This window comes from Carcharhinus amblyrhynchos, chromosome 6, assembly GCF_965287045.1.
Source record: "Carcharhinus amblyrhynchos chromosome 6, sCarAmb.v2.hapA, whole genome shotgun sequence".
Taxonomy (NCBI): Eukaryota; Metazoa; Chordata; class Chondrichthyes; order Carcharhiniformes; family Carcharhinidae; genus Carcharhinus; species Carcharhinus amblyrhynchos.
Window position 1 is genome coordinate 37,279,188 of NC_137329.1, and position 25,902 is coordinate 37,305,089.

The 25,902-nt window shown below is 40.7% G+C and overlaps 1 protein-coding gene and 1 non-coding gene across 4 annotated transcripts in view; both read right to left on the reverse strand.

Annotated features, from left to right (window-relative positions):
* Window positions 1-25,902, reverse strand: part of LOC145343827 (uncharacterized) — a 252,433-nt gene that overhangs the window by 96,786 nt on the left and 129,745 nt on the right. For all 3 annotated transcript variants that reach the window (XM_080190224.1, XM_080190222.1, XM_080190223.1), the window contains 4 exons: window positions 17,834-17,941; window positions 12,572-12,681; window positions 3,334-3,382; window positions 1,257-1,377 (listed from right to left, as the gene is read on the reverse strand). In XM_080190224.1, the coding sequence (XP_080046350.1) occupies window positions 1,257-1,377; window positions 3,334-3,382; window positions 12,572-12,681; window positions 17,834-17,941 (388 nt within the window). The remainder of the gene's footprint in view (window positions 1-1,256; window positions 1,378-3,333; window positions 3,383-12,571; window positions 12,682-17,833; window positions 17,942-25,902) is intronic.
* On the reverse strand, window positions 9,119-9,311 carry LOC145344673 (U2 spliceosomal RNA). The gene has a single exon (XR_013886957.1). It is a non-coding gene; the product is annotated as a U2 spliceosomal RNA (small nuclear RNA).

Genomic DNA, 25,902 nt, shown 5'->3' on the forward strand with positions numbered 1-25,902 from the left:
TTCTTCCTACTCTCTAAAATCGCCTCTCCCACCACACTGGCTCCCTCCCCAAGCTCCCAAACCCCACTTGACCAATACCCTGGACTCACCTTGCTCTGGGAACCATTGAGCCTTCCTTTTAGAACTGGCTACAGGTCTGACGGCACTCACCATTGTGCTCTTGGCGCTGCTGGGACTATTGCAGTTGGTGGCCAAGCTAATCAGCTGGCAGGGTGGGAATCCCTTCCTAGTGAGGGACAGGTGTCTCACTGGCAGGCTGTTTAGTCAGCCTGCCGTATGTTAAGGTGTGGGGAGAAAGGAGCTGAGAAAGTCAGCTGCACGCTGACTTTACTTCTGGGTGGAAAGTCATCCACCTCCAATGATATGCAGCCCAGTGTCTCTGTGCCAGTGATGTCACTGGAATGGCTGGTAGGAGGAAGATCTGAAATGATGGGTTTCAGTTAACATAGGGAATCATTTATTAACATGCAAACAGGAAAAATAGTTGACTGCACAATCTGGTGACTTGAGTGGGAAACAGCTTTTATGAGGAGAACATCCTGAGAAGTTATGGAGATGCAGCATGCAATATCCCATACATTATCATGCATGTGGCTCCACGGGCCATAGTCTGGACATTCCAGATGTGAGTATTATTTAAATCAACTGCAAGTTTCTTCCTATTTTACTTTGAAGATAAGGAAAGAATGGATGTGCATTTATGTATCAAATCCTTAGGATTTTCTAATGCACTTCATTTTGAATAATACAGTTCTTGTTGCACACAAACATGGCTATTAAATTGCACACATCTTACCCCAAAGAGAAAATAAATGCATGACCAGATAATATATTTTTCAGGATATTAGTGAGACTGAATGTTGGTCAGGAAATCATTGGGCTTCTTAGATGAGTTTTATGGGAGAATTTACATTAATCTAAGTAGAAAGGCACAGCCTTGGTTTTACAACCCATTTAACTCATGGCTTCCCAATAATGTAGCCTCAATACTGCATCGAAATGTCAGCTTAATTTATGTGCTCAACTCAATGCTGAGTCTGAACACATCTATTTGGAAAATTCCAATACAGACTCAGAACACAAAAAGGGACAGAACACAAAAAGGGACATGCACTAGCATTTCATGCTGAAGACTTTTAAAACTTGCAATAGTTACTGTGAGAGGCATAAATGAACAACATGAGTTTCCAAAACTTGATCAGGAAGCTAAGGTACTGATAACATTCATCATCCTGTCAGGCTACTAAGGTGTTTACCGTGCATTGCATGTTTCTGATCAGTCAGTAATTGACTTAGCGCCCAAAATGCATCCTCTTCATTCAAATACATGAGTAGAATGGCTGCGATCTGGCTCATTCCTTGACAGTAGCTCACCTCCTGTGAAAAGAGGGATGATTAATTTCTTACTCTTAAATTCTTACCATACTGTATCTGATGTTGCCCTAAGAAGCAAGCAATTAATTATAAACTAGATGAGATAGAAAATTAAAAAAGCTATTGCTTACAGGAAAAAGTATGTAAAACTTAAACCTTACCAGAATAAATGACAGAGGAGATACAAATTGTATTCAACAAACTGTATATTCTATGATGTTGGAAAAATGAACAGCAACATTAACTTTTTATCATGTCCATATAATTCGTGCTCTCTCTTTATCCATGTTTTAAAGTTTTAAAGTTTATTTATTATCGCAGGTAAGGCTTACATTAACACTGCAATGAAGTTACTGTGAAATTTCCCTAGTCGCCACAGTCCGGCACCTGACCAACACGTCTTTCACATTGTGGGAAGAAACTGAACACCTGGAGGAAACCCACGCAGACACGGGGTGAATGTGCAAACTCCACACAGACAGTGACCCAAGCCGGGAATTGAATCCAGGTCCCTGGTGCTGTAAAGCAGCAGTGCTAACTGCTGTGCCACCGTGCCGCCCCATGTAACATGGAAAAGCATCAGTCTCTTCAAACAAGTTTCTATCCTGATTTTGATCATTCCAATTTTCAGCTGGCTTAATTCCAAGTTCTAGAATTTTCTATCTAAACCACATTTCTATTTCCCTCTCTTTCCCCTCAAAAATGGTAATTAAAAATACTGTTTTGATCAAGCTTTTGGTCTGTAATGCTAACCTCTCCTTATCTGACTTGGCATCAAATTATTTGAAGTACGTACTTCGGATAAATTGCTGCTTTAGTTCTTCCCCATTTAGGTACAGCCCTTAACAATGTAGTCCACAACAGGGTCAATTTCCCTCTGTAAGCTAACAACACTCAAGACTATCTCCATTGCCTCTCTTGAGCTCTTTATTGACCATTGTTTGTCTAATAGCCAACCTTGGAGGAGCTGAATTTTCCTTAAGCTAAACACTGAGTGGACTAATGCCATCATTTTGGGCCCCAGCACTAGCTTTTTATTCTTGCCACTGACTCTATTCAGTTTTCTGGCCATTGTCTCAAGCTGAACCAGACTATTCAGGAACTTGATATACTTTAAGTTGAAGTTCCAACCCCACATATTCTCATAAAGATAGTCTATTTGTACCTTGTCCACTTTTGTCCCTGCCTCAGTCCATCTCCCACTGAATCCCTGATCCATGTCTCTGCCATCAGCTCAATGGCTATTTCAACATTTCCTTTGCTGATCTATCTTATCCTAGCTTCTCATCCAAAATGCTGTTGCTCGCACCCGAACTTGCATCATCCTTCATCTGAATTCTTGCTAAATTATACTGATTGCTAATACTCCAATTTAAAATTATTGCTCTTGTTTTAGCCTATTTATGCTATCAACCTTAGCCAGGTCTTTCTTCTTACCATTGTGATGTGACTGTCTTTGTGTAAGCTTAAGATTCTTGTTTGTGATTGGAATATGTTACTTCCAAAATTCATACTCTTTTGAAGTCTACTTATTAGTGTCACAAGTAGGTTTACGTTAACACTGCAACAAAGTCGCCACACTCAGGTGCCTGTTCGGGTATACCGAGGGAGAATTTAGCATGGCCAATGGCACATCTATGGACTGTGGGAGAAGCTGGAGTATTTGGAGGAAGCCCATGCAGACAAGGGGAAAACGTGCAGATTCCACACAGACAGTGACCTAAGCCAGAAAGCGAATCCCAGTCCCTGGTGCTGTGAGGCAGCAGTGCTAACGCTGTGCCACAGTATTGGATTCATACATTTGGTTGAAAGATAAATCCAATGTCTTTAAGATTCAAATCTACAAATCTGCAATGTAAATGGTTTGAAACTGCAAGTTTACATTTGCATATTGAATTTTTTATATTAACTACAAATATTATTATACCTCAGGACGTAAACACAGCTTCATTTTCTTACCGTGTTATATACAGAATAGGCAGCCAGTACATGAAACAAAGCTTGCTGTCTGTTTAAAGAAAATTAATCATAATTAGGAATAATGCAATTTAGAACAGCAGAGATAAAGAATATTTCCTATTCTTGGTATTTGTATATTTTATATTCTGAGACTGATAGACAAGTATTTTTATATAAATACCATCCAATTAAAAGCCAGTTTCAATTATAAGTTCAATTAAGAACTAATAAAAATAAGGATGGGGTGCCAATATAGTGGCAGTGAATTAAGCCACTAAGTGATTCCAGTTATGAGTGGGCAGCAGGCCAAAAAAGAATCCTGCTTCTAATTTGGGATAAACAGTCAATATCACTCAGAAAGGATGGTTGGTATGGGAAATAGAAAAATGTAAACACCAGTATAGTAGGAGTTCTGTTCTGAAGTTATGGTAGAGGCTTATTGTTTGAGCATATTAAATATCAGATGTGATCAAATCTTGAAAATTGCAATGAACGTGTACTTACGGCATGCAAGCAAGTCCTGTAATATGGGTTAGAGACCTTGGAAACAAGGGTCAGCGCAAAACAATGACCAGATATTGTTGAGTTCTGTTTCAATGTTCTATTGAGTATATAATACAACTAAAACCCATTCAGCATCAATGGGTACAGTTTACACCTTTGATAACACTTTGGTCCTCACTGTAGAATATTTTGAAGTGCTTAAATATACAGATGTTTCAAAATGTTTAAGTTACAACACCACGGAGAAAAGGACTTCCTGCTCAGTCAAAATTCCTACCTAAAAACAAAGCATGATCTTAAAATTTTAAAATGGACCCATAATATCCTTTTTTGGGATGTTAATTTGGATTGCTTGCTAACACATGAAATCTTGGCCTGGTGAAATTCTAGCATTTATATCTGTCAAACAATTGTGTAAACAAATTAACTTCTTTACATGTCTGCAGAGTGAAATGTAATAATATGTTGACCATTGTAGTTTCACACAAATTAAAATACAGTGAGCTAAAACAGTTATAGTTCTTGTTGAATGGTCTGCATAAAAGACTTGGATTGCTTTTACCCATATAGGGATTGGTATTGAAAGCTTTAAGCAAGGCTTAATTTAGATACCTATAAGATTTCAAAAGAAAGGAAGTAGCAATCTGAACATTATCTTAAATGCAGAGTATGTGCTTGCCAAAAAATTTGAAACCCTTGACCCAAGCAGCCTGGAGAACTGTGGCAGATTGAACTTTAGGATTAACCAGTCTGATATTTGTCAATGTAATAAAAATGAAAACAAAACTCAAGCTTCAGTCATTGCTGGAAATTAATACTATTTGGTAGATCTTGATCTCCAGGAATCTCAGTAATAAACACATAACTAGCAGCAAAATGATCACAAGACACTTGTATTTGCCTGCTCTGTTTTCAAAATGGCTGCTGGGATATTCTGAGAAACTTGAGAACTATGACCAGTCCTCATGTTTGGAATTAAGCCAGTGATGGCATGTTTCTAGTGTGGGATACGTAGAGGCAGCAAGACAGTGAGCAAGACCAGACACAGAGTGAAATACGGAGGGGGAGAGAATAAATTATCAGAGGAATAAAGATAAAAACAGACAGAAAAAAAGTGTGTGTGGGATAGAGTATATGAGACAGAAACTACAGAGAAAATGCAGAATGAGACAGAGACAAACATGAGAGACAAACTGAAAGAGAGACAAAAGAAAAAGAGTATGATTGAGAAACAAACACACAATGAAAGAGGCAAGAACTGCAAAATGAAAAAGACTCATACGTTGGAATAGAAAAGCCAAATAAGGAAAATCAAAAATAAGAGTATTATGATTGATTAGAAAAATCTAAGATAGGAGGGTTGTATTTAGATGAGAATTACGAAGGGACAAAGGATAGTCCATGGAAGACAGTATGGTGAGGTAGCTGGAAGCAAAACCATTGCCTGGATCTCCTGATTGTTCTTATCTAACCAATCTTCTTACTTCCTGGTCAAAGGCAGGTACTGACTATAGTGGCTTTTAAGGTGGACCAGGTCTTGTGGGCATTCTGCACTTCTGGCTCGTTGGTCATCGCCAGGTTAGCTCTGAGGCGCCAGCTGAGTTGTCGGTCATCTCAGGATCTTCGAGTCCAGGGACACTGAGTCTTCAACGCCAGAGATTTTTCTGCCTCTGCTGGTTTGGGCCCATCTGATGAAGATGGTAGAGCGAATGAGTCGGTAGTCAGTTCAGCAGTCGCAGCTTTACTCATGGTGTGGATGATGTGGACATCTTTGCGATCCCTTGCTTGGACAATGATATTTAGACCACTAGATACCAGTGCTTGGAGTGGCAGTGTTGCCATGAGGTCTTCTGCTCGCCCCTTTGGCAGAACAGGGTGCACGTAATGACCAGATCATGTTCTAAACATTTTATAGTGAGGGGGACTCCACTGGTGTTTGTTTTCCCCAACCCTTCTTTGCCTAACATGCCTTTCCAAAGGTTTGCATCCCTCCCGACTACAGCACTGAAATCACCGAAGAGGATCAGCTTGTCTTGTTTCGGGATGTGGGACAGTGATTGTTCAGGTTGGAGTAGGAATGCCTCTTTTGTCTTGCCCGTTGCGTCTAGGGTTGGGGCAAAGGCACTGATGGCTGTGATGTGCTGCTTCTGGAGCAAGGTAAGGCTGTAAGGTCATGAGGTGTCTGCTCATCCCGCAGGGGGTTGGAAACCAATTTGTTTTTTATGGCAAAGTTGGCCCCACTGAGATGATGTTCTTCTTCTGGTTTGCCTTTCCAGAAGAAGCTGTATCCACTGCCTCGTTCTTTAAGCTGACCTTTCCTGCCAGTTGTATCTCACTCAATGTGTGGTGAGATGGTTCCAGAGCTATGATAGTAGTGCGACGTTCAGCTCTGCTGTTGTTGGTGTTGTCCATAAGGATCCTGACAATCCAGGTCCCGAAATTCATTTAGGTAGGTGGGGTGGGAAAATGATAGACAGGAATCATCCCCACGGGGTGGTTGTTGCAACCAACTACCATGTGGAGCAGCAAGGCATACCTAAAAATGAGGTATCAATCTGGTGAAGCTACAACACAGGATTACCTGTATGCCAAACAGCACAAAAAACAAATGATAGACAGAGTTAAGCGATTCCGCAATCAACTGATTAAGCTCTGCAGTCCTGCCAATCCAGCCACGAATGCGTGATGGAAAATGAACCAATTCACTGAAGGAGGCGGCTCCACAAATATTATAATCCTCAATGATGGAGGAGTATAAATGGTGAAGCATTTGCTACAATCTTCAACCAGAAGTGCCAAGTGGATGATGCATCTTGGCCTCCTCTGGAGGTTCCCAGCATCACAGATGCCAGACTTCAGCCATTTCAATTCATTCCATGTAATATGAAGAAAGTGCTCAAGGAACTGGATACTGTAAAGGCTATGGGCCCTGACAATATTACTGAAGGCTTGTGCTCCAGATTTTGAAATATCACTAACTAGCAATGTGGAAAATTGCCCAGGCATGTCTGTAAACAAAAAGCAGGTTAAATTGAACTCAGCCATTTATTGCCCCACCAAGCTATTCTTGATCATCAGGAAAATGATAGACAGGAATCATCAACAGTGCTATCAAGCGGCAGTTGCTTCGTAGTCGCCTGCTCAATGACGCTTAATTTGGGTTCTGCCAGGGCCACTCAGCTCCGGATCTCATTACATGTGAGATTCAAACTTGGATAAATGAGCTGTACTTGAGGTGAGGTGAGAGTGAAGCAGTTCATGTGGCAATAATAAAGTGTAGCCTACTGTAATATTTGCATGTGAGGCCAGTTGAAGAACTGGTTTCTGAGGGCTTGGTATGCAGCCTCAGTCAGGATACGAAAGGAAGTGGTTGTAGGCCTGCATATTTTGCCCATTGATTTGTTGTCATGGAATGATAACTAGTATTACCATAGCAGATTTTCTGAGGTTTTTACCCTTCTCTTCATCTCTCGATGATTGAGACTGTGTTGACTCATGTAACCACTTCCTGCTGAGCAGCCTGACTGTTTTGCTGTGTGAATAATGCCCTAGGATGGCAAAACATTTAAGAGCTGCAGCTATGCATTATTTCTTACTTCCTGCTAAAAGAAAGTTTCTGCAGGCAAGTGCATTCCAGGCCAGGAGCTCACCATGAATAGGTAAAGAAGCCAAACTCAAAAAAGTCAGAATATTTATAGGAGGAAAAAAGACACTTTGCCTACATTTTTCTTCTGTTTTGTCTTTAATATTGTCTCAACAGCTTTACTGAATCAGTACATATATTGGTGTACTTTCAACTGTACTTAAGTAGAGTGTCAGAAAATTATTGAAGAAGAGACATTATACAGGGATTGTGATAGCACTGAAGTATAGTGTTGACATTGTTTCATCATTTTTTTTCCTACAGTGCAAATACTCCTAAACCATCAAAGTATCTTTATTATGTTTTACCATTAGCAACTGTAACATCTAAAGGTATACTACAGTCCGTTATTAATCTCAACTTTTGTCTTCGCATAGAACTTGCTCAGTATTTTGGAGTAATTTTCTTTGATCTAATTCATCTTATGTGTCATTCATTTGCCACATGCTGTGCAGATAATTATTACAATGTTCACTGAATTTGCATTTAGTTTGCAGTAATACATCTGTGTTAGGCTGCATCAATCTTTAAATAACCCAGAAAAATGGATGTTGTGGTATGAGTTCAAAAGCTGTAACTCAATCAAGGGATTCCAATGATACTACAGAAGTGCATACCAAATAGTTTATGAGCTCAGGGTTTAAGTGTGTTTTAATTCAGTCATTAACTATCTCCATACATCGACAGTTATGGTCACAGCTGCATAAAAGTTTTTTCTGCAAATCCAGTTTAGTCCATCTTAAAAATTCTAGATTTTATCCCAAAAGTTTGTTGGTTAAGGAAACAAAGAGGTCTACATACTGGATATTACTGTCATTTCAATGTTTAAGCTTAAATACATAAGCAAACTAACCAGTGTCTTGCAATATTGTAATAATGCGTTTATTTTCCATAAACTGGAGTTCATCCAAAACACTGCTGCCCATAATAACTCACACTATCCCACTCACCTGCTGCTTGCTGACCTATCTAGATGCCCAGTCTGGCAATACCTTGATTTTAAAATTCATCCTTGCTGTTAAATAATTCCACAGCCTTGCCTCCTTCCTGCTTGTAAAACTTCCTTCAGCCCTATAATGCTCCAACTTAATTGTGCTCCTCCAAATCTAGCTCTTGTTCATCCCTGATTTTTAATCGCTTCACAACTGGTGGGTATGTCTTTAGCTTCCTCAGCCTTAGAATTCTTTCCCTAAATCTCTCTCTCCTCCTATACAATGCTCTTTAAAAATTACCAGAGACCAGGGTTTTGATCACCTTTCAGCAGACAAAGAATCAGTAACCTGCTCGACTTGGTTCCACGAGCAGCCATCAAAAAAAGCTGAAAAGTGAGTAGTAGCTTCTGGTTTATTTTCATTTGAATTCTATACCGGTATAAAGATGCAGAGATTGTGCTGGACTCAGCCAAACAGATCAAGAATTTAAAAGTTGAGAACAGATTTAACATCTTCCCTGAGCTTTCGATTTCAAATGCTGCTACTTCCCTGCAGCTTCCTCCCTGTAATTTCAGCAGCGTTTTTTTAAAACTTTATTCCAATTCAATCCAATCAAATCAAATCCAATTCAGAGTCCCAACAAGTTGGGACATTCCCGATCCAAGCTGACAAGACAGGCCTCTCACCACCTGTCTTGGACTTGATCTACATGATCCAAGCTGATTGGAGTAGGTATAGCTCCTCCTCCAAGACTTGATCTCATTTGCATCTTAGCCAAAAGGCTGAGATTCCACTTTAAAAAATTGCTTCAAATGAAGCTAAAATGTAACCTAATGACTTCAACAAAGTACAGCATGTCGATACTACACTTGATCTTAGCCAAAAGGCCGAGAAGCGCTAGAGGTAGCCTCTGCCGAGACTGCACGGAGAAGGAGACACTGACATATTGAGTCTCTGAAGGACTGGTAGAGAATCATTTTAATGTCATGGTGTCAGGCAGGCAGGTTACATTTGATTCCAGCCTTGGAATCCAGGAGCAGTCATAACTTTCCCGGGGGGCCCCCTCCATGGGACATAGAGCCTTTGGGAAGGAAGCTTACCCCACTGGGAGGCTGCCTCAAGATACATATCAGGAACTGGTGCTGTTCCATTGCCAGTTTAATTCTGATAGGGGCATAAAATTGCCATTAAAAGGCCAGTTATTTGGACTAATTACCTACCTAACTCAGGCACTGCTCCCGCATTTTGAAATATACCAGTATCAGGAAGATTTTGGGCTTCTCTTCCGACAGTTCTACCAACTCTCCTGCTACGAGTCCAACTCCAGATGATCAGTCATATCTCAGTCAATGTTTTCACAGAACGGATTAGGCTAAAATCCATATGTTGCTGGAATTATCTGCTGATGACTGCACATCTTGGCTTTGAATTCCCAAAATAAGTTCTCAATCAGTTCAGAAAATGCTAAATGAGGTTGGGAGCGCAGGCTTCAATTCCTTTATAGTGCAAATTGGTTTTAAGGGTAAAGGTCACAAGGATCTGATGGGATGTGGACACCAAAAATGAGACAGAGTGGAGAAGCTGAAGAGAATTTAATCTTAATTGTGTTTCACGTTTTCCAGATCCCCACAAATATCATAGATGTGTGGAGCCTCAATATCCAGATTCAATTATACACTCTATTACAACAATCTCAAACAAATACAGTTCTTAGTATTTTATGTTGTACTCTCAGACTCCCAAACACTTGCTTTTCTTAAATGACTTCAATGTCACATTTATTTTCACTGTTGCTGCAGTCATTTTACCCCATCTCAAAATGTTATTTTCATCTTTGCTGACAGAGTATGCTTGGATGGCCTTAGCATGGCTTACTGTCATTTTGGTGCAAATTTGTACAGCAAAGTTACAGTAGCTGTGAAACCTCACTTCCCTGCAGTAACATAAGCTCATAAGAACATCACCCTACATTGGCGTATTTTTAATAGCTATCTTTTTCGTTCATACCTACTTGCTTTCGCGTGACCAAATATATACAGCGTGATGCAACATTTCATAGTTCTCTCACAATAAGACAGCTTTACTTAAAAAAGTACATTTTTGAGAGTTTTTCTCTGGTGCACAATTGGCTGTTGAAAGAGCCGAAGTAGTGTAGTCATTGCTATACAAACCCCAACATTTTATTTATGCTACAGATCAGTCTCAATGACATTGTTTAACATACCACATATCTGAGCCAGATATTGAACCCATGTGGTCAGAACAAAAATAGAAAAATGCATTTCCTTTAAATGCTACTGATGTTGCTTGTATTTGCTACAACAGCATGAAGAATTCTTCACCTTTCATGCATACCGATAGCCATAAATTAGTCAAATTTGTTGATAGCTGAAACTCGAATGCTTTGTTTTTAAATTATGAAAATGGATCTCCAATTGAGTTATTTACCACTTTTGAGAAATTCATACTCCAGGATAGCTCAGCAGCAACAGAAAAACCATGTAAAGACATGTTAAAGCACTGGCACACACACAAACAGTGTATCGCAATTAGTGCAAAGTCATACACAATCACCCAAAGCCAGGTCCAACATGATGATTTTTATGCTGGCAGCATATCCATCGCTTGCATCTTGGAAAACTTCTCTTGTGAAAAGTTTCTCATGACAATGGAACATCATCTACACTACAGTTATGCCTCCAATATCAGTTAATTTTAATATCTTTGTGACTCTCAGACCACCTCAAAGGAGGATAATCCCAGCATTTCCAATTTCCCTATATAAACAAAGTCATTCATCCCTGGCATCAACCTGGTAAACCTTCTTTGCAACATCTTAAGGCCTTGACAGCCTTCCTAAGATGTAGTGCTCAGGACGGCAATCAAAGTTTAGCTGAGGCATAAACAAGATTTATAAAGGATAATAATAATTTTCTTGTTTTATCTTCCTTTTACTGAAATCAAACATTCTTATTTGAATAGCATAAACCCTTGGGGTCTCTGAACTTACCTAATTCTGGCCTCTTGGGTATCCCTTATTTGAATTGTTCCACCACTGGTGACCATTCTTTCAGTTCCTGAACCCTGTGCTCTGCAATCTTTCCCCACACTTCTCTACCTAATTTTTCACCTTTAAGACACTCTTTGACCAAGCTTTTGGTCATCTGACTTCATCTAACCATGTTGCTCTGTGTCATATTGTTTTACAATGCTCATGTGAAGGGCCTTGGAAAGTTTTATTGTACTGTAGGCACTATATAAATATAAATTGTTGCTATTAAAATGCAACTCAATCTGAAAACAGATTGGCCTTGATTTTAACTGGGAGCAAGTTAAAATGGCCAGGCACAACGGGGATCCATTAGGGAACTCTGCAGGCTCAGGCCGTTTTAACTTACAGGCCTCATTTAAATAATTTGTGTCAACCTTCCTCTTGAAGCCAACAAGACTGATGTCAGGGAGAGTGGGCAAGAACAGAAATTGGGCAGGAAGTGTTAAGATGCTGGAGTTGCAAAGTAACAGTCCAGTAATTGGGCAGAGCTATAGCAGCTGACATCAGTGCCAAGTCCAAGAGACAAGGTCAAGGCTGGGGAGATCCAAGGACTCCTTGTGAGATCTGAGGAGAGCACTCCTGAAGTTTCTGGACATGAGAACTTGTAAATTTTGTTAAAAACCAACATGGCCTCCTCTGGTCAGATTTGACAGTGGGTGGGCCTCCCCAAGTCAGCAGGAAATAGATGTTGCAAGGCCAGTGACGTCACATATTATATGTGAGGATGTTACCAGCTCTGTACTAAATTTATATTTCAGATAAATTATGCTAGTGCCAATAAATGCTAACCAGGTTGATAGGAAATGTGTTGGAAGTGTCAACAATAGCACTAAGACAACAGAAAACAACCAAATGTGAAAATGATTCCAAAATATTTGCCATGAATTAGAAGACCTGGGTTCAAACACCAGCTTCTAATGATATTGCTAATATACTTGTTCTTTTTTGAGTTGTCAAGTGCACATCTGTGGCTCTTAGCAGTGGAACTGAAGTGATGGTGACACAGCCATGGACAAAGCCCATATTTTAAATACTGTTGAAAATAGGGGGCGGAGCTGCAGCAGTTTCCATAATCTTTACCTCTCTACCAGAAATTATATTACTTACTTCACTCCATATCGATCCCGAAACATGATGTGGTTTCTAAAAGTGCGATTAACATCAAGGTCTATTTGTTTAATATCTGCCGAAACACTTTGTGCTTGTATTTTCATTTTCTGAAAAAACAAAGACAGTTTTAATTGTGGAAAACTGTCACAAAGGTCAGTGGCTGGTACCACAAATAGCAGCAGAGGGTGGGGAGAGGGACAAAAAAGAGTGAGACAGCAATGGTGACGGGGACACACTGTTTCTGCAGATGCAGATGGAACATCATGATATGTTGCCTCCCTTGTGCCAGGGTCAAGGATGTTACTGAGTGGCTAACATGACAAGCAGAGCATTCTTAAAGGGGAAGGTGAACAGCCAGAGGTCATGCTCCATATCAATACTAAAGACAAGGCCGAAAAGAGAAATGAGGTCCTGCGAGCAGAATACAGGGTGCTAGGAAATATCTTAGAAAATAGGACCTCAAAATTGCAGGATTACTTCCAGTGCCATGTGCTTGCAAGATTAGGAACAGAAGAATAAACAAAATGAACGCATGATTGGAGAGATGGTGTGGGTAGGAGGAATTTAAAATCCTGAGACTTTGGGACCAATCCTGGGGAAGCTGGAACCTATATAAACTGGACAGATTGCAACCCAGCAGGATCAGGACTAGTATCCTTGAGCTAGTACTGTGGAGGATGGTTTGAACTAGCGTGGTGTGGGGAAGGGAACTAGAGCAGGGAGACAGAGGGGGAACCAAAGATAGGAATAGAAGTTATAGGAGTAAAAAGCAAAAGTGGAAGGCTGAAGAAACAAGGGCTAAGAGCAAAGAGAACCACTATACAAAAAATGGGTAAAAATGTCAAAAAACAAGTCTATTGGCTCTGTATATGAATATACGGAGCATTCGCAAAAAGTAGATGAATTAATTGCAAATAAATGTAAACAGCTACAACGTGATTGCAATTGTAGAGACATGACTGTATCTGAATATATGGAGCATTTGCAAAAAAGTTAGATGAATTAACAGTGCAAATTGATGTAAATGATTACAATGTGATTGCAATTGTGGAAACATGGCTGCAGGATGACTAAGGCTAGGAACTGGATGTCCAAGGGTACTCAATATTTAGGAAGGACAGATAAAAATGAAAAGGAGGTGGGGTGGCATTGTTAGTAAAAAATTAAATCAGTGCAATAGTGAGAAAGGATATTGGCTTAGAAAATCAAGATGCAGGACCTGTCTGGTAGAGCTAAGAAGCAACCGGGGAGGAAAATATTAATGGGAGTTATCTATAGGCCTCCAAACAGTAGTGCTAAAGCAAGGGACAGCATTAAACAGGGAATTATATGTACGTAGCAACAGTGCTGCGGTAATCGTGGGTGACTGCAACCTACATTTAAACTGGGCAAACCAAATTAGCAATGATACTGTGGCAAATGAATTCCTGAAATCCAAAATGGAATTTTAAAGAAGTCAAAGAGTCAACTAGAGAACAGGCTACCCCAATTTGGAATTGTGCAATGAGTAGGGGTTTATTAATTATGTTGTGTGGAGTTCTTTTGGGAAGAATTACCATAGATGATAGACTTCTTCATTAGAATGGTAAGTGAAGTAGTCCAATCTGAAACTAGGATCCTAAATCTAAACAAATGTATGGAATTGGGTGGCATGGTAGTATTGCTGCCTCACAACTCCAGGGACCTGGCTTTGACTCCTGGCTTGAATCACTTTCTGTGTGGAGTTTGCATATTCTCCCCATGTCTTTCCTCTGGGTGCTCCGGTTTCCTCCCACAGTCCAAAGATGTGCGGGTTAGATTGATTGACTATGCTAAACTGCCCCGGGATGTGTAGGTTAGCGGGATTAGTGGGGTAAATATGTGGGGGGTTGTGGGGATAGGGCCTGGGGTGGGATTGTTGTCAGTGCAGTCTTGATGAGCTGAATGGCCTCCTTCTGCACTGTAGGGTCTCTATGGTTTCTATGAACACCGAGTTAGATACAATAGATTGAGGAGCTTCATTACAAGGCATGACAGTGGAACAACAGTGGGCAAGATTTTCTGCCTCTCCGTGGCGTGTTTCTCAGAGGCTGGAGGCGGCCTACTATTGGCCAGCAGTAGGATCTTCTGGTCCCACTGCTATCAATGAGATTTCCTATTGAATCCAACACACACCATCAGGAAACTTGCAGCAGGGGTGCATCATCAGTAGGATTGGAAGGTCCCAGCAGCTTGAACAGCTAGAAGATCTCACTCAATGGCTAATGCTTAAGGAACGAACGCATGCATTGCAACAGTTTTGTATTCCTTTCTGGCACAAAAATACAATAGGAAAAGCAACCTAACTGTGACTAACAAAAGAAATTGCGAATAGTATTGGATCCAAAGCAGAATCATATAAAGCTGCTAGAAAAAATAGCAAGTCCGAGGACGGGGAGCAGTTTAGGATTTAGCAAAGGAGAACCAAGAGATTGATTTAGAAGAGAAGAATGGAATAGGGGAGTCAGCTTGCAAGGCACATGAAAACAGATCATAAAAGCATTTATAAGTATGTACAAAGAGACAGATTAAGAACATAAATGTAGGTCCTTTACAATCTGAAATGGGAAAACGTATAATGGAGAATAAGGAAATGGCTGAGCAATTAAACAACTACTTTAATTTTGGCTTCATGGAAGTCACTTTCCAGAAATGTTAGGGAACCAATGGTCAAGTGAAGAGGAAGAATTGAAGGAAATTAGTCAAAAAATAGTGCCAGAGAAATTAATGGGCTGAAAACCAATAAATTCTGATGGCCTAATAATCTACATCCCAGAGTTTAAAGGAAGTGGCCATTTAAATAATGGATGCAGTGGTTGTCATCTTCCAAAATTCTGCAGGTTCTGGAACAGTCCCAGCAGGTTGGAGGGTGGCAAATGTAACCTGCTTTTTAAAAAAGGAGGGGGTGAAAACAGAATCACTGCCTGGTTAGCCTAACATTAGTCGTTTTGGAAACGCTCAAATTTATTACAAAAGGATATGATATCAGGATACTTTGAAAATTTCAATAGGATTAGATAACATGGATTTATGAAAGGGATGTCATGTTTGACAAACATACTGGAGTTTTTTTGAGGACATAACTAGCAGAATAGATAAAGGGGAAATAGTGGATGTGGTGCATTTTGATTTTCAGGAACCAAGGGGACGACTCTCCCATCGCAACCGCAACCTTTCTGGCAGGTCGGGCTGGGAGATGTGCGCCATCGGCCACTTTCCGTGATTTGCGCATGCTCCGGCAATGCATATGCACCTCCCAAAGCTGGAGAATGGTCGGAAACCAGACCACGCTGAAAACTGGTGGGAAGAGAGCTAAGTCATTTGAATTTTTTAAAATGTAATTTAAATATGTTTAGCATGTGATTATCGAGAACTTGCCAGTCCCAATTGAATCTCCCACCCTGTCAGGAATACTTCATTCCGATGGGGTTTAGAGTAGCTCCCTGCATTTGGGGAACTAGCAAGAGACCCCACTAGAATGAAGGGGAAAGCAATTGGTGCCCTCACCTGGGGGTTGGGAGGGTGGTGCCCCTTGGGCATGGGCACCTTGGCAGTGCCAGCCAGTGCCCCACTGGCACTGTCCAAGGGGCAAAGTCTCATGGCAATCAGTGGGATGGAGGGGGCAGTCCCACTGCCACTATGCATGGGGATCAGTCTGGGCTGGAGGGAGGCCAGCGATTGGGGTGGGTTGGGGAGTCAGTGGGTGGTCTGCCACAAGGGTGGGTGGGGGGGTGCTGCCATTGTGGACGGGGTAGGGGGGGAAATTGCCATTGTTGATTGGCAGGGCTGGATATCAGAGCGCTCCGGGGGAGGGGCGGGGGGTGGGGAGAGAGGAAATACGACTAGAGGGCTGCTATAGAGCTAAGTGCTCAGGCTCTGGTTGTTCTCAATATATATCAATGATTTGGATGAGGGAAGCGAATGCAATGTGTCCACGCTTGCTTATGACACAAAATTAGATGGGAGTATGTTTGCTGTCAATCCTTTAGATAGCAAGACAAAGAACCCCACCAATCAAAAAATACTGCCCATGATAGATTTAACAATATAAACCATAATGTAACAAATTATAGGCATCATATGATTGAAGCACTGGCTGGAGAACTGGCAAGAGCCCAACATCACCTCCTTTCAGGAGTTAGTCAGATTAAGTGCCAATCAGATATGTAACAGGGCAGTGGCAAGCCTTCCCTTCATCAAGGACACTGACAGAGGGGTGGCTGCTGCCATACTATACCTATCCAAAAGCTGTGAAATCAGGCATAAATGCTTGATGGTGGAAGGGAGTTTGTGGGGGAAGTGCTCAAAAGCAAACACTCATAACAGTCCCCCTCCTCCCTGACGCAAGGCCTCTGGATCAGGTACCTAATGTCTTTGAACAAGTGGCCCTCCTCAGAAGCCCACAAATAAACTCACCAGGCGGGCAGGTTGCATGTAATTTGGTAGGAAAAACTGTGAATATTTTTCTCTTGCTTCTCAAGGGAGGTTAAGATGGGCTGAGTTTCCCAATGAACAATATTGGGAATCCCATTCAATTTGCATTTATTAACATATCATGCATGCCAACTAAAAGGCTACCTCACTGAATTTAAGTTCATCCTCCAAATTAAATTCCCACCGATGAAAATTTAGAACATTCAGTTTTGGTGAGCCCCCTGCCCACTGCTAGATGAATACCAGCAATGGCAGGGTGGCACCCTTAAGGGGCATGAAATGCCCAATGTAGGATCCATTGGCAGCAGGATGGGAAGGTAGTCCATGGGGTTTCCTGTCACAGACCTAATCAGGAAAGACAGACAGGAAAGCAGCATGTTCTTCTGATCAGATTAAATGTGCACCTACCAACTTGCCACAGGGGAGGGCATTAAATTCCATCCTATGTGCTCTTAGCAATGGAGGTTATATTACCCTTGCAATATTATCTCCCCTGTGAAAAAGGTATGAAAGAATGCATTAAAGCTCAGTGATTATGGGGAGAGGGCGGGAAAGTGGAACTGAGCAGCGACAGATCAGCCATGATCTTATTGAATGGCAGGGCAGGCTCGAAGGGCTAGATGGCCTACTCCTGCTCCTATTTCTTATGTTCTTATGTTCTTATTACTTTCTGTTTGAACCAACATTTTGGCTTTAAAAAGTCAACACTCTCTAACAGAATTTGAAAAGTCCAGTATGTTAGTCATCAAAGATTGCAGGCAGTAATAAAAAAAAATCAGTTGAGAAACAGTTTCCTAAATAATTTACCTCATATTTCCCTTCATTTTCCGACTTCAATTTTTCTAAATCTAATAGCAGTGACCAAATCTGACCCCGAAGCTGTAGTGGGATTCCTTTGTAAATTCTACGGATCATCTGAAATGAAAACACAGACTAGTGTTACACTTGTCACATGATAATTATATATGCTCAATTCTATACTCACAAGTTTACATAATACCAGATTATCCACAAAATACTTACTCATTGAAAACTTGTCTGTTAATGTAAGTTACACTTTACTCTGTTATTTAACTAAGTCGTTATAAGTCTCTCTAATTTAACAAAACAATTCTTTGTTCATGGTCCACAACACAAAATACTCTTAAATCACCAAATACAAACATGGGGTGGGATTTTACAGCCTTGTTCAACCTGAGACCGGAAAATCCCACCCGAGGTCAAGGGACCATTGTCTGCCCCTCACCTGCTCTGATTCTGTGGCAGCTGAGGTAGTAGAATTCCAGCATTAATCTTTGAGGGAAATGTCCATTTTAATGTATACTTACTGAGGATTACTTATTGTAATGTTTATTCACGAATAATATCAAGTTAATTTTGTTTTTTAACGTGAATAATATTCTTTGTAAAATTTCACTTTTTTTGTTTTTTCATGAGTTGTGAGTGTCGCTGACAAGTCATATTTGTTGCTTATCTGTAATTTCCAAAGAACTTTAATGAACAACAATTTGTAACGACAGTCAATCCATGAGACTAGCTTTTCCACTCCAGATTAATAATGGAATTTAAGTTCATTAGCTGTCGTGGTAGAATCTGATCCCTTGTTCCCAGAACATTAGCCTGGGCCTTTGGATTACTAGGCCAGTGACATTACCGCTCTGTCACTGTCTTCCTAATGCATGTTGCAGTCTGGTGCTATAGATAGTGGTGGGAGAGGCTCTTTCTTTTCGTCACATGGTTGATCAGAAATCTCTCTTGCTCTTCTCACCTGCCTTTAATGTATGCCATGTAAAAAGCTCATCTTTGTTGGCCATTACATGCTGAGTTTGGACTCAAACCAGGAGCTTCTACTCAGAAGCAGGAACGCTCCTGACTGCGCCACAAAATCTCCTTTCGTCCTGAAGGATTTGGTTCCATAATCATCAACAATACCTCATCCAAGTAACCACTAGTGTGTTCAAAGTACTGATAAACAGATCACTGTTTTCACGGGTCATAGAAGTAGGGTGCACTGGTGCAGAAAATCCAGTGAGCCATCCACAGATCTGCAACAGGGGAAGGGCTAGGCCAATCAATGGTATGGCTGGGGCCTAAACTGTGACACAAGCATTATTGAAGGGACAGTTAGCAATGAAGCACAAGGGGTGTAATAATGCTCACCCTGCTGTTCAAGAAATGCCAAATTATTCTGCCCAAGTATATCTCATGATCAATTAACACAAAATAATTTCTCTGTAGATTAGTAACTGGTTGCAAGTTTTCAAATATCTAAATGATAGATAAGCTGACAAGAAATGACTGACCTGCTTTTTTTTGCAAAGCAGCCAATTTGCATTATAGGAAAATGTGGCATTCTGAAATGCATCAAAGACTTATATATGTAGAAATCTTGCAATATTCTTTCAGCTGGAGAGACATACATGACTGGACTGATTAATATTCTAATTTGTATCTCGGAGGTGCAATTCTTATAAAGGCTCAGTTAACTTATTTTCCAAACGTATCAAGGTGCTTAATGAACCCAAAAGTGTAAATGTAAAACGTCTTGCATAAAGTGCGAAGCCCATTGAGCTTTAGGTTTTTAATAAATAAGGCTTGAACCCTGTCCATGTAAATGAGAATATACTCCCCATTATCTGAATTACACTAGTTAAAGTAAATTATTCAAAATAAGTTTATCATCCACATAGCTGAAAAGTAGTTGCATGGTCAGGAATAATAATTCCAGGATGTTTCCTTTATTCAAGAGATATTCAGAGAAAGGTTTGCTGGTTCAATCTTTTATGAGCTTATCTCAGATCTCTGGCATTTGCTGTTGGCAACAGATATATCATCAATCATTCAGATCGATTCTATTACGAGATCCCCCAGAGATCATCCTGTAAGGTATACCAAGACGACACAAATCCAGGTACAGGATTTCATTCACAGTTGACACTCAATGCATGAACTGTATAAATATGTACAAGCAAATATGTACGAGCCAGAGTTTAGTTAAACCAAAAAAATTAATAAAGTAATTTTTCTGCCATATCTCAAAGAATTGTTATGAAAAACAGAAAATTAAATTGACATACCAAGCATTTTGAGCACCATTTGTTTTTAATATACGATTCAGTTTATCTTATCTCATGAAATTATTTAAGCTTTTCATGAACGTGTAATTTATTTTGAACTAGTTGAATAAATAAGATTACATTATTATACCTTTGCAGCCACAAAAAAATTAATGGATTTTCCAGACAGTTGTCATCACTGGATATGAGCTTTGCATAAGCCTTAATAATTATTTAAGTGGGATATAGCATCAATTTATTTCTGGTTGCTATTCAGAAACATGGAAGCCAACAGCCAAAAGATCAGTGGTCTTTGTTTCTACTAATGTGATTTAGCCTTGCAAAAAAAATATTGTTAGGAAAATGAGTCAAATATAGACATTTGGATATAATTATCTATTTACAGCTCTTTCAGATCAAACCACTTTATATAAAGTTTCCTTACCAGGACTTACATTTTGCACCCCAATGCAAAAAAAATGATACTTGGAATGCTTCCAACACAGCCTAAATTATGTGTCCCGACTGACAAGGCACTAGCACAGGGGAGACATTTATAAACTGGAAGCTGAGAGGGAGGTTTGTGATCTTAAACAAACTGTGGAGGTCCAGTTAACAACCTCTCTTAAATGCTCTAAGATGGTCATGTGTTTAGCTGCATGAGGAACCCTTCCCCCATCACACTGGGTTCCCCACCCAAAAAGAGCTCACAGACGACATGCTTTTGCTAGTGCAAGTACATGTTTGAGGAGTTTTGCTAATTTTTGGATTTTCCAGGGACTGGTGTTGGATCTTGAGAAGAGGTTAGAGGAGTTGGTTAGTCTGTCAGAAGAAAAGTCTTCTTCCATAATCAAGGTTATTCATTATTGGAGGCTATAATTCCAGTCATTCTTGGCATGCAGAATGATTTAGCAGTTCAGTCAATCAGCAGAGGGGAAGCAATGCAGAAAAGAAGAACTCTTAAAAGAAAGCACTATCCATCAAGAGTCTGGAGGAGCACTTCTACCTACTTCTCAGCTAACAGCAGTATCATCCATCTCACTAAGCAGATGATCACCGAGCGGTGCCACCTTCTATAACTTGACCTGCAATTTCATAACAGGGAGATGATGGTACTGCCAATGGCCATCAAAGTTAACTTCATCCCAAATTTCTGTGCCAGTGAATCCTTCCAGTAGGAGCAACATTTCGCAGCTCATTATCCATTAATGCATCATGGAGGCGAGAGAGCCCGTATATTGAAGAAGAGGGAACATTATTGTCTTCAATTATTATAAAAATCTGATCCACTGATGTCTTTTAGAGAAGGAAATCTGTCATCCTTACACGATCCATCCTATATGTGACTCCAGACCCATAGCAACCCAGTTTTTGTTCAATGCCCTCTGCAGGAGCCTAGCAAAAGGAAGGTCAAATTCTGGCCTTGCCACTGTCCACATCCCATGAAAGAGTAGAGATCATTTTATGCTTGGCATACAAGTCAACCTCCATCAATTTCTACACCAAGATCTATGGCAATCAAACTAGGATGTTTTCCCACAGCACTCTAACAACAGTAGACATTTTAACAGCCTGACACTCCTTTTTGGCAGAAAATGTAAAAACATATCAATAACCACTCACAGAGGATGAATTAATTATGCTTAAATTAGTCTCCATGTCAATCTGACAAATAAATCAGCTTTATATTCTCCAAACTAAAGATGCTTTATACCACAATTCGACATACAATATCCATCTGTCCATTTTTCAAATCATAATCTTTTTATTTTTCTGCTTGATCTCCGAAAGGTGATTTTCTCCAATCCACTGTAGGTGGGCTGGGACACAGCAGGATTGGCAATATTGTGGGAAAAGGCTGCTCGAGTTCCTGATGTCTTCCTGCTACTGGGAGGAACGTTAATGGAGCCACTTAATGGACCAATTAAGAGCCAATCTTTGCTTCCAAGGGCATTTGGGAGGTAAACCCTAGAAAAAGTTGCTGCTGTGATCATTGTTTCTGCTGTTGCCTTTACTGTGGAATGCTTGACCTCTGGAACTGATGGTTGTTCAGTTCCTTGTGCAGTTGGTGAACTCTCATCTCTCTGATCAGCTATCTGCTGTCAAGGAGTAGTTTCACCAGTTGTCCATATTTGCCTGCGTTGCAGCAATATATATGGTCGTTAATTTTCACTGTGTAGGATCAAAGTGACAACTTTTCTACATAGGTCCCAAGTTGCCAAGTGAGCTGACCTTTGTTGAAAGTGTTGAATTTTTGCAGTCTGACTACTTCTCCAATTGTCTGCTCTAACAATGATTTAAGAACTATATCAAAGTGAAATTTAGCTTTCTGTCATTTTATTTTGATTTTGTTACTCACACCTGTTACCTCTTCCAGTTTCAGTAGTGTTTTAGCTTTTGGAAAAGTAGTTTGGGTGAGGCGTGACATTAGTCACTGAACTGGACTACATTCCATGCCTTCAGTTGGTGTTTTTCCATTCTAGGATTATCTTGTACACATTTTTGCTGAGCCTATTCAATTTTCTGAAGATCCTTTCGGCCATTTTTACTGCTGTTTCAACCTTTCTATTTGCCTGGGGATAGGGTGGAGATGATCTGTATTGCTGTATTTCCCAATCATTTACAAAGTACCTGAATTCTTCCCTCATTAACCGAGGGTCATTGTTATTCATCATAATATCAAGAATGCCATAAAGACCGGTGTACTATCAGGCATTCTATGATAATGCGAGGTGATGCATTTTGGAAGAAATAATGTAGGGGCGTGTTATACAATAAATGGTAGGACTATTAAGAGTATAGAAACACAGAGCGACCTAGGTGTGCAAGTTTACAAGTCCTTGAAGGTGGCAGTACAGGTGGAGAAGGTGGCGAAGAAGGCATATGGTATGCTTGTCTTTATAGGAAGGGGTATAGAGTATAAAAGCTGGCATCTAATGTTGCAGTTGTCTGGAACATTGGTTAGACCACATTTGGAGTACTGCATCTAGTTCTGGTCGCCGCACTACCGGAAGGACGTGGAGACCGTGGAGAGAGTGCAGAGGAGGTTTACCAGGATGCTGCCTGGTATGGAAGGTCTTAGCTATGAGGAGAGATTGGGCAAATTGGGGCTGTTCTCCCTGGGAAGACTGAGAATAAGGGGAGATCTAATAGAAGTATATAAGATTATGAAGGGTATAGATAGAGTGAACAGTGGGAAGCTTTTTCCCTGGTTGGATACAAAAATCATGAGGGGCCACAGGCTTAGGGTTAGAGGGGCGAGGTATAATTCAGATGTTAGAGGGACGTTTTTCACACAGAGGGTTGTGGGGGCCTGGAATGCACTGCCAAGTAGGGTGGTGGAGGCAGGCACGCTAGAGTTGTTTATGGCTTACCTAGATAGGCACATGAGCAGACTACAGATGGAGGGATACAAAAGATTGTTCTAGTTAAGGATCAAGAGCCTCAAGACGTTCCTGGGAATCAATAGATTCCTATGGGCCGTCCAACATATTTTATGGATCACCTGTCTCTTACGTTTGAGCTTCTGGGGATCTTCTGTGAATGTCTGTATAGGCTTTACATGTTTATTGATGTCTCTTTTTTTACATCCACAGGTGATTCAGTCCACCTTGTTGACCAACAAGGGGCATACACACGGTGGGTCGTGCGAGGGCTGCTCTTGGATGTTGCTTCGAGAGTTACCTAGTGCTTCACGTCGTTAGTGTACGCTTAAACTGGACCAACTGACGGGCAACACGACGGCTCAGTGATAATCACTGTTTGCTGTGCAGATACATGGACCTGGGTTGGATCTCTGACTTGGGTCAGTGTCTTTGGGAGACTGCACATTCTCCCCGTGCTTGCGTGGGTTTTCTCTGGGTGCTCCGGTTTCCTCCCACACCCCAAAAATGTGCTTTTAGGCTGACTGGTATTAACAAATTGCCCCTAAATTAGACCTCCCTTAATCTGGCGCACATACAATTCTCTAAATTTGCACCCTTTATTGTGGAGTCCAAGAGGCGTAGGCAAAAGTCGTAGGTAGAAGAAGGATTGGAATGAGGCACTCACTGAACGTTAAAATGGGCGGCGCGGGCTTGTAGGGCTGAAGGGCCTGTTTCCTGTGCTGTATTGTTCTTTGATTTCACAGTGATTGTTGATATCAGCTTGTCCAACTCCCAATCGTCTGAATAGCAGTTAATGGTTACAAGATAGTCAGTTCCAAAGAGATGAAAGCGATCTACTCCAAGCTTAATCCATTGTCTATCTAGGATGTTATGAGTAGCTCTTCAGTTTACTTAGCTTGATGATATTAAAAACACTGCACTGACTGATATGATCTTTAGCTCATTGCTTAGATGCAAGTGTAGCAGTTCTCTTCCTCAGACTAGTCTCAATTCCTTGGTTGCTTGCATAGATGTACTTCAGCATTTGTTTCCTCATTTCTTTGGGAATGATGACGTTAGTTCCTTTGTACAAGATGCCACCTTGGCCAGTCAATCCCTTCATGCCCAATACTCCTTATAATAGGTGTGCACTTGAATTTTCCTGTATTCTTGCAGCACCTACAGCTGCATCTCATTGTGTAGTTTGTTTGCTCTGTCCAAGACCCTTGCCTATCAGATTTAACGTGTGCCAAGATGATGACTTACAGAACATGTTGAGCTGTTGATTCTTATTGAATCTGGAAGACTCTGTACTAGCATCAGCAACTTTCTTCAAAAGGAGTGCAGCTCTTGACAATGTATGGGCAATGTGCATCCACTACCCCTGTTTGTATTTCTAAATGATGACTCTGCAAACAAAATAACACAATTGGCAGACACTTTGGAGCATAGATGATGACTTGAGAAAGATGTTTTGAAGTGGTTTGTGGTCAGACTCTATCGTCCTCTGTCTCTCCCAAACCGGCACTGATTAAAATACTCACAAGCAAAGACCACAGCCAGGCACTCTTCCTCAATCTCTACATAGCATCATTCAGTTTGCATTAACATTCTGAATACAAACACAACTGCACGTGGTTGTTTCAAGTCCTGTCTTGCTGGCATCACCATCCAGGATGACTTCATCATTAACATCTTAATAACTCAGCAGTAATGTTGTTACCACTAGTTGCTTGAAGCAAGTGAAAGCTGCTGTGTTCTGTATCCCAATACAACTGAACATCCTTCGCAGTGAGCTTCGTGCAAGTTCACACTACAACAACACATCTGTTGGTTACTGCATCTCTGCAACACAGCTCTCACCCTACCAGAGTCAAAGAGAATTCCTCTCATGGTCAGTACATGACCTATGTTCTTGACTTGAGTCATCTTCAGTTGCAGTTTCCTCTTACTTGGTTTCAGGTTCATCTGCTGCACTTTTTCTAGCAGATTGACTAGATTCTGACCGTGGTATGTGATGGCCTCTTTCATTGTATCTCCATATCCATAAACGAGCACATCATCCACAATCACATCCACTTCAGAAGATCATTGACTATATCATGCTGTTGCTTTCCCTAAGCAATAGAAATTCCAAATGGCACATATAATCATCTGTATGTCCCAAACAGTTTACAGAATGTAGTCAGAAAACTACTGGTTTCATCCAATTTCACTTGCCAGGATCTATTCTGTGCACCTAAGGCAAAAAAGACCTTTGCCTTGGAAAGATGTGGTAGAATTTCTTCAATGGTTAAAATGGGATAGTGAAATCTCATCAAAGATTTATTGAGGTTCTTTGGATCAATGCACATTCTCAGTTTTCCAGGTTGTTTTCACTGTTACTGCGCTGTTAATGGAGTGTGTAGGAGTTATCACTTTCTTGATTACTCCATCTTTTCAAACTCCTCTATCT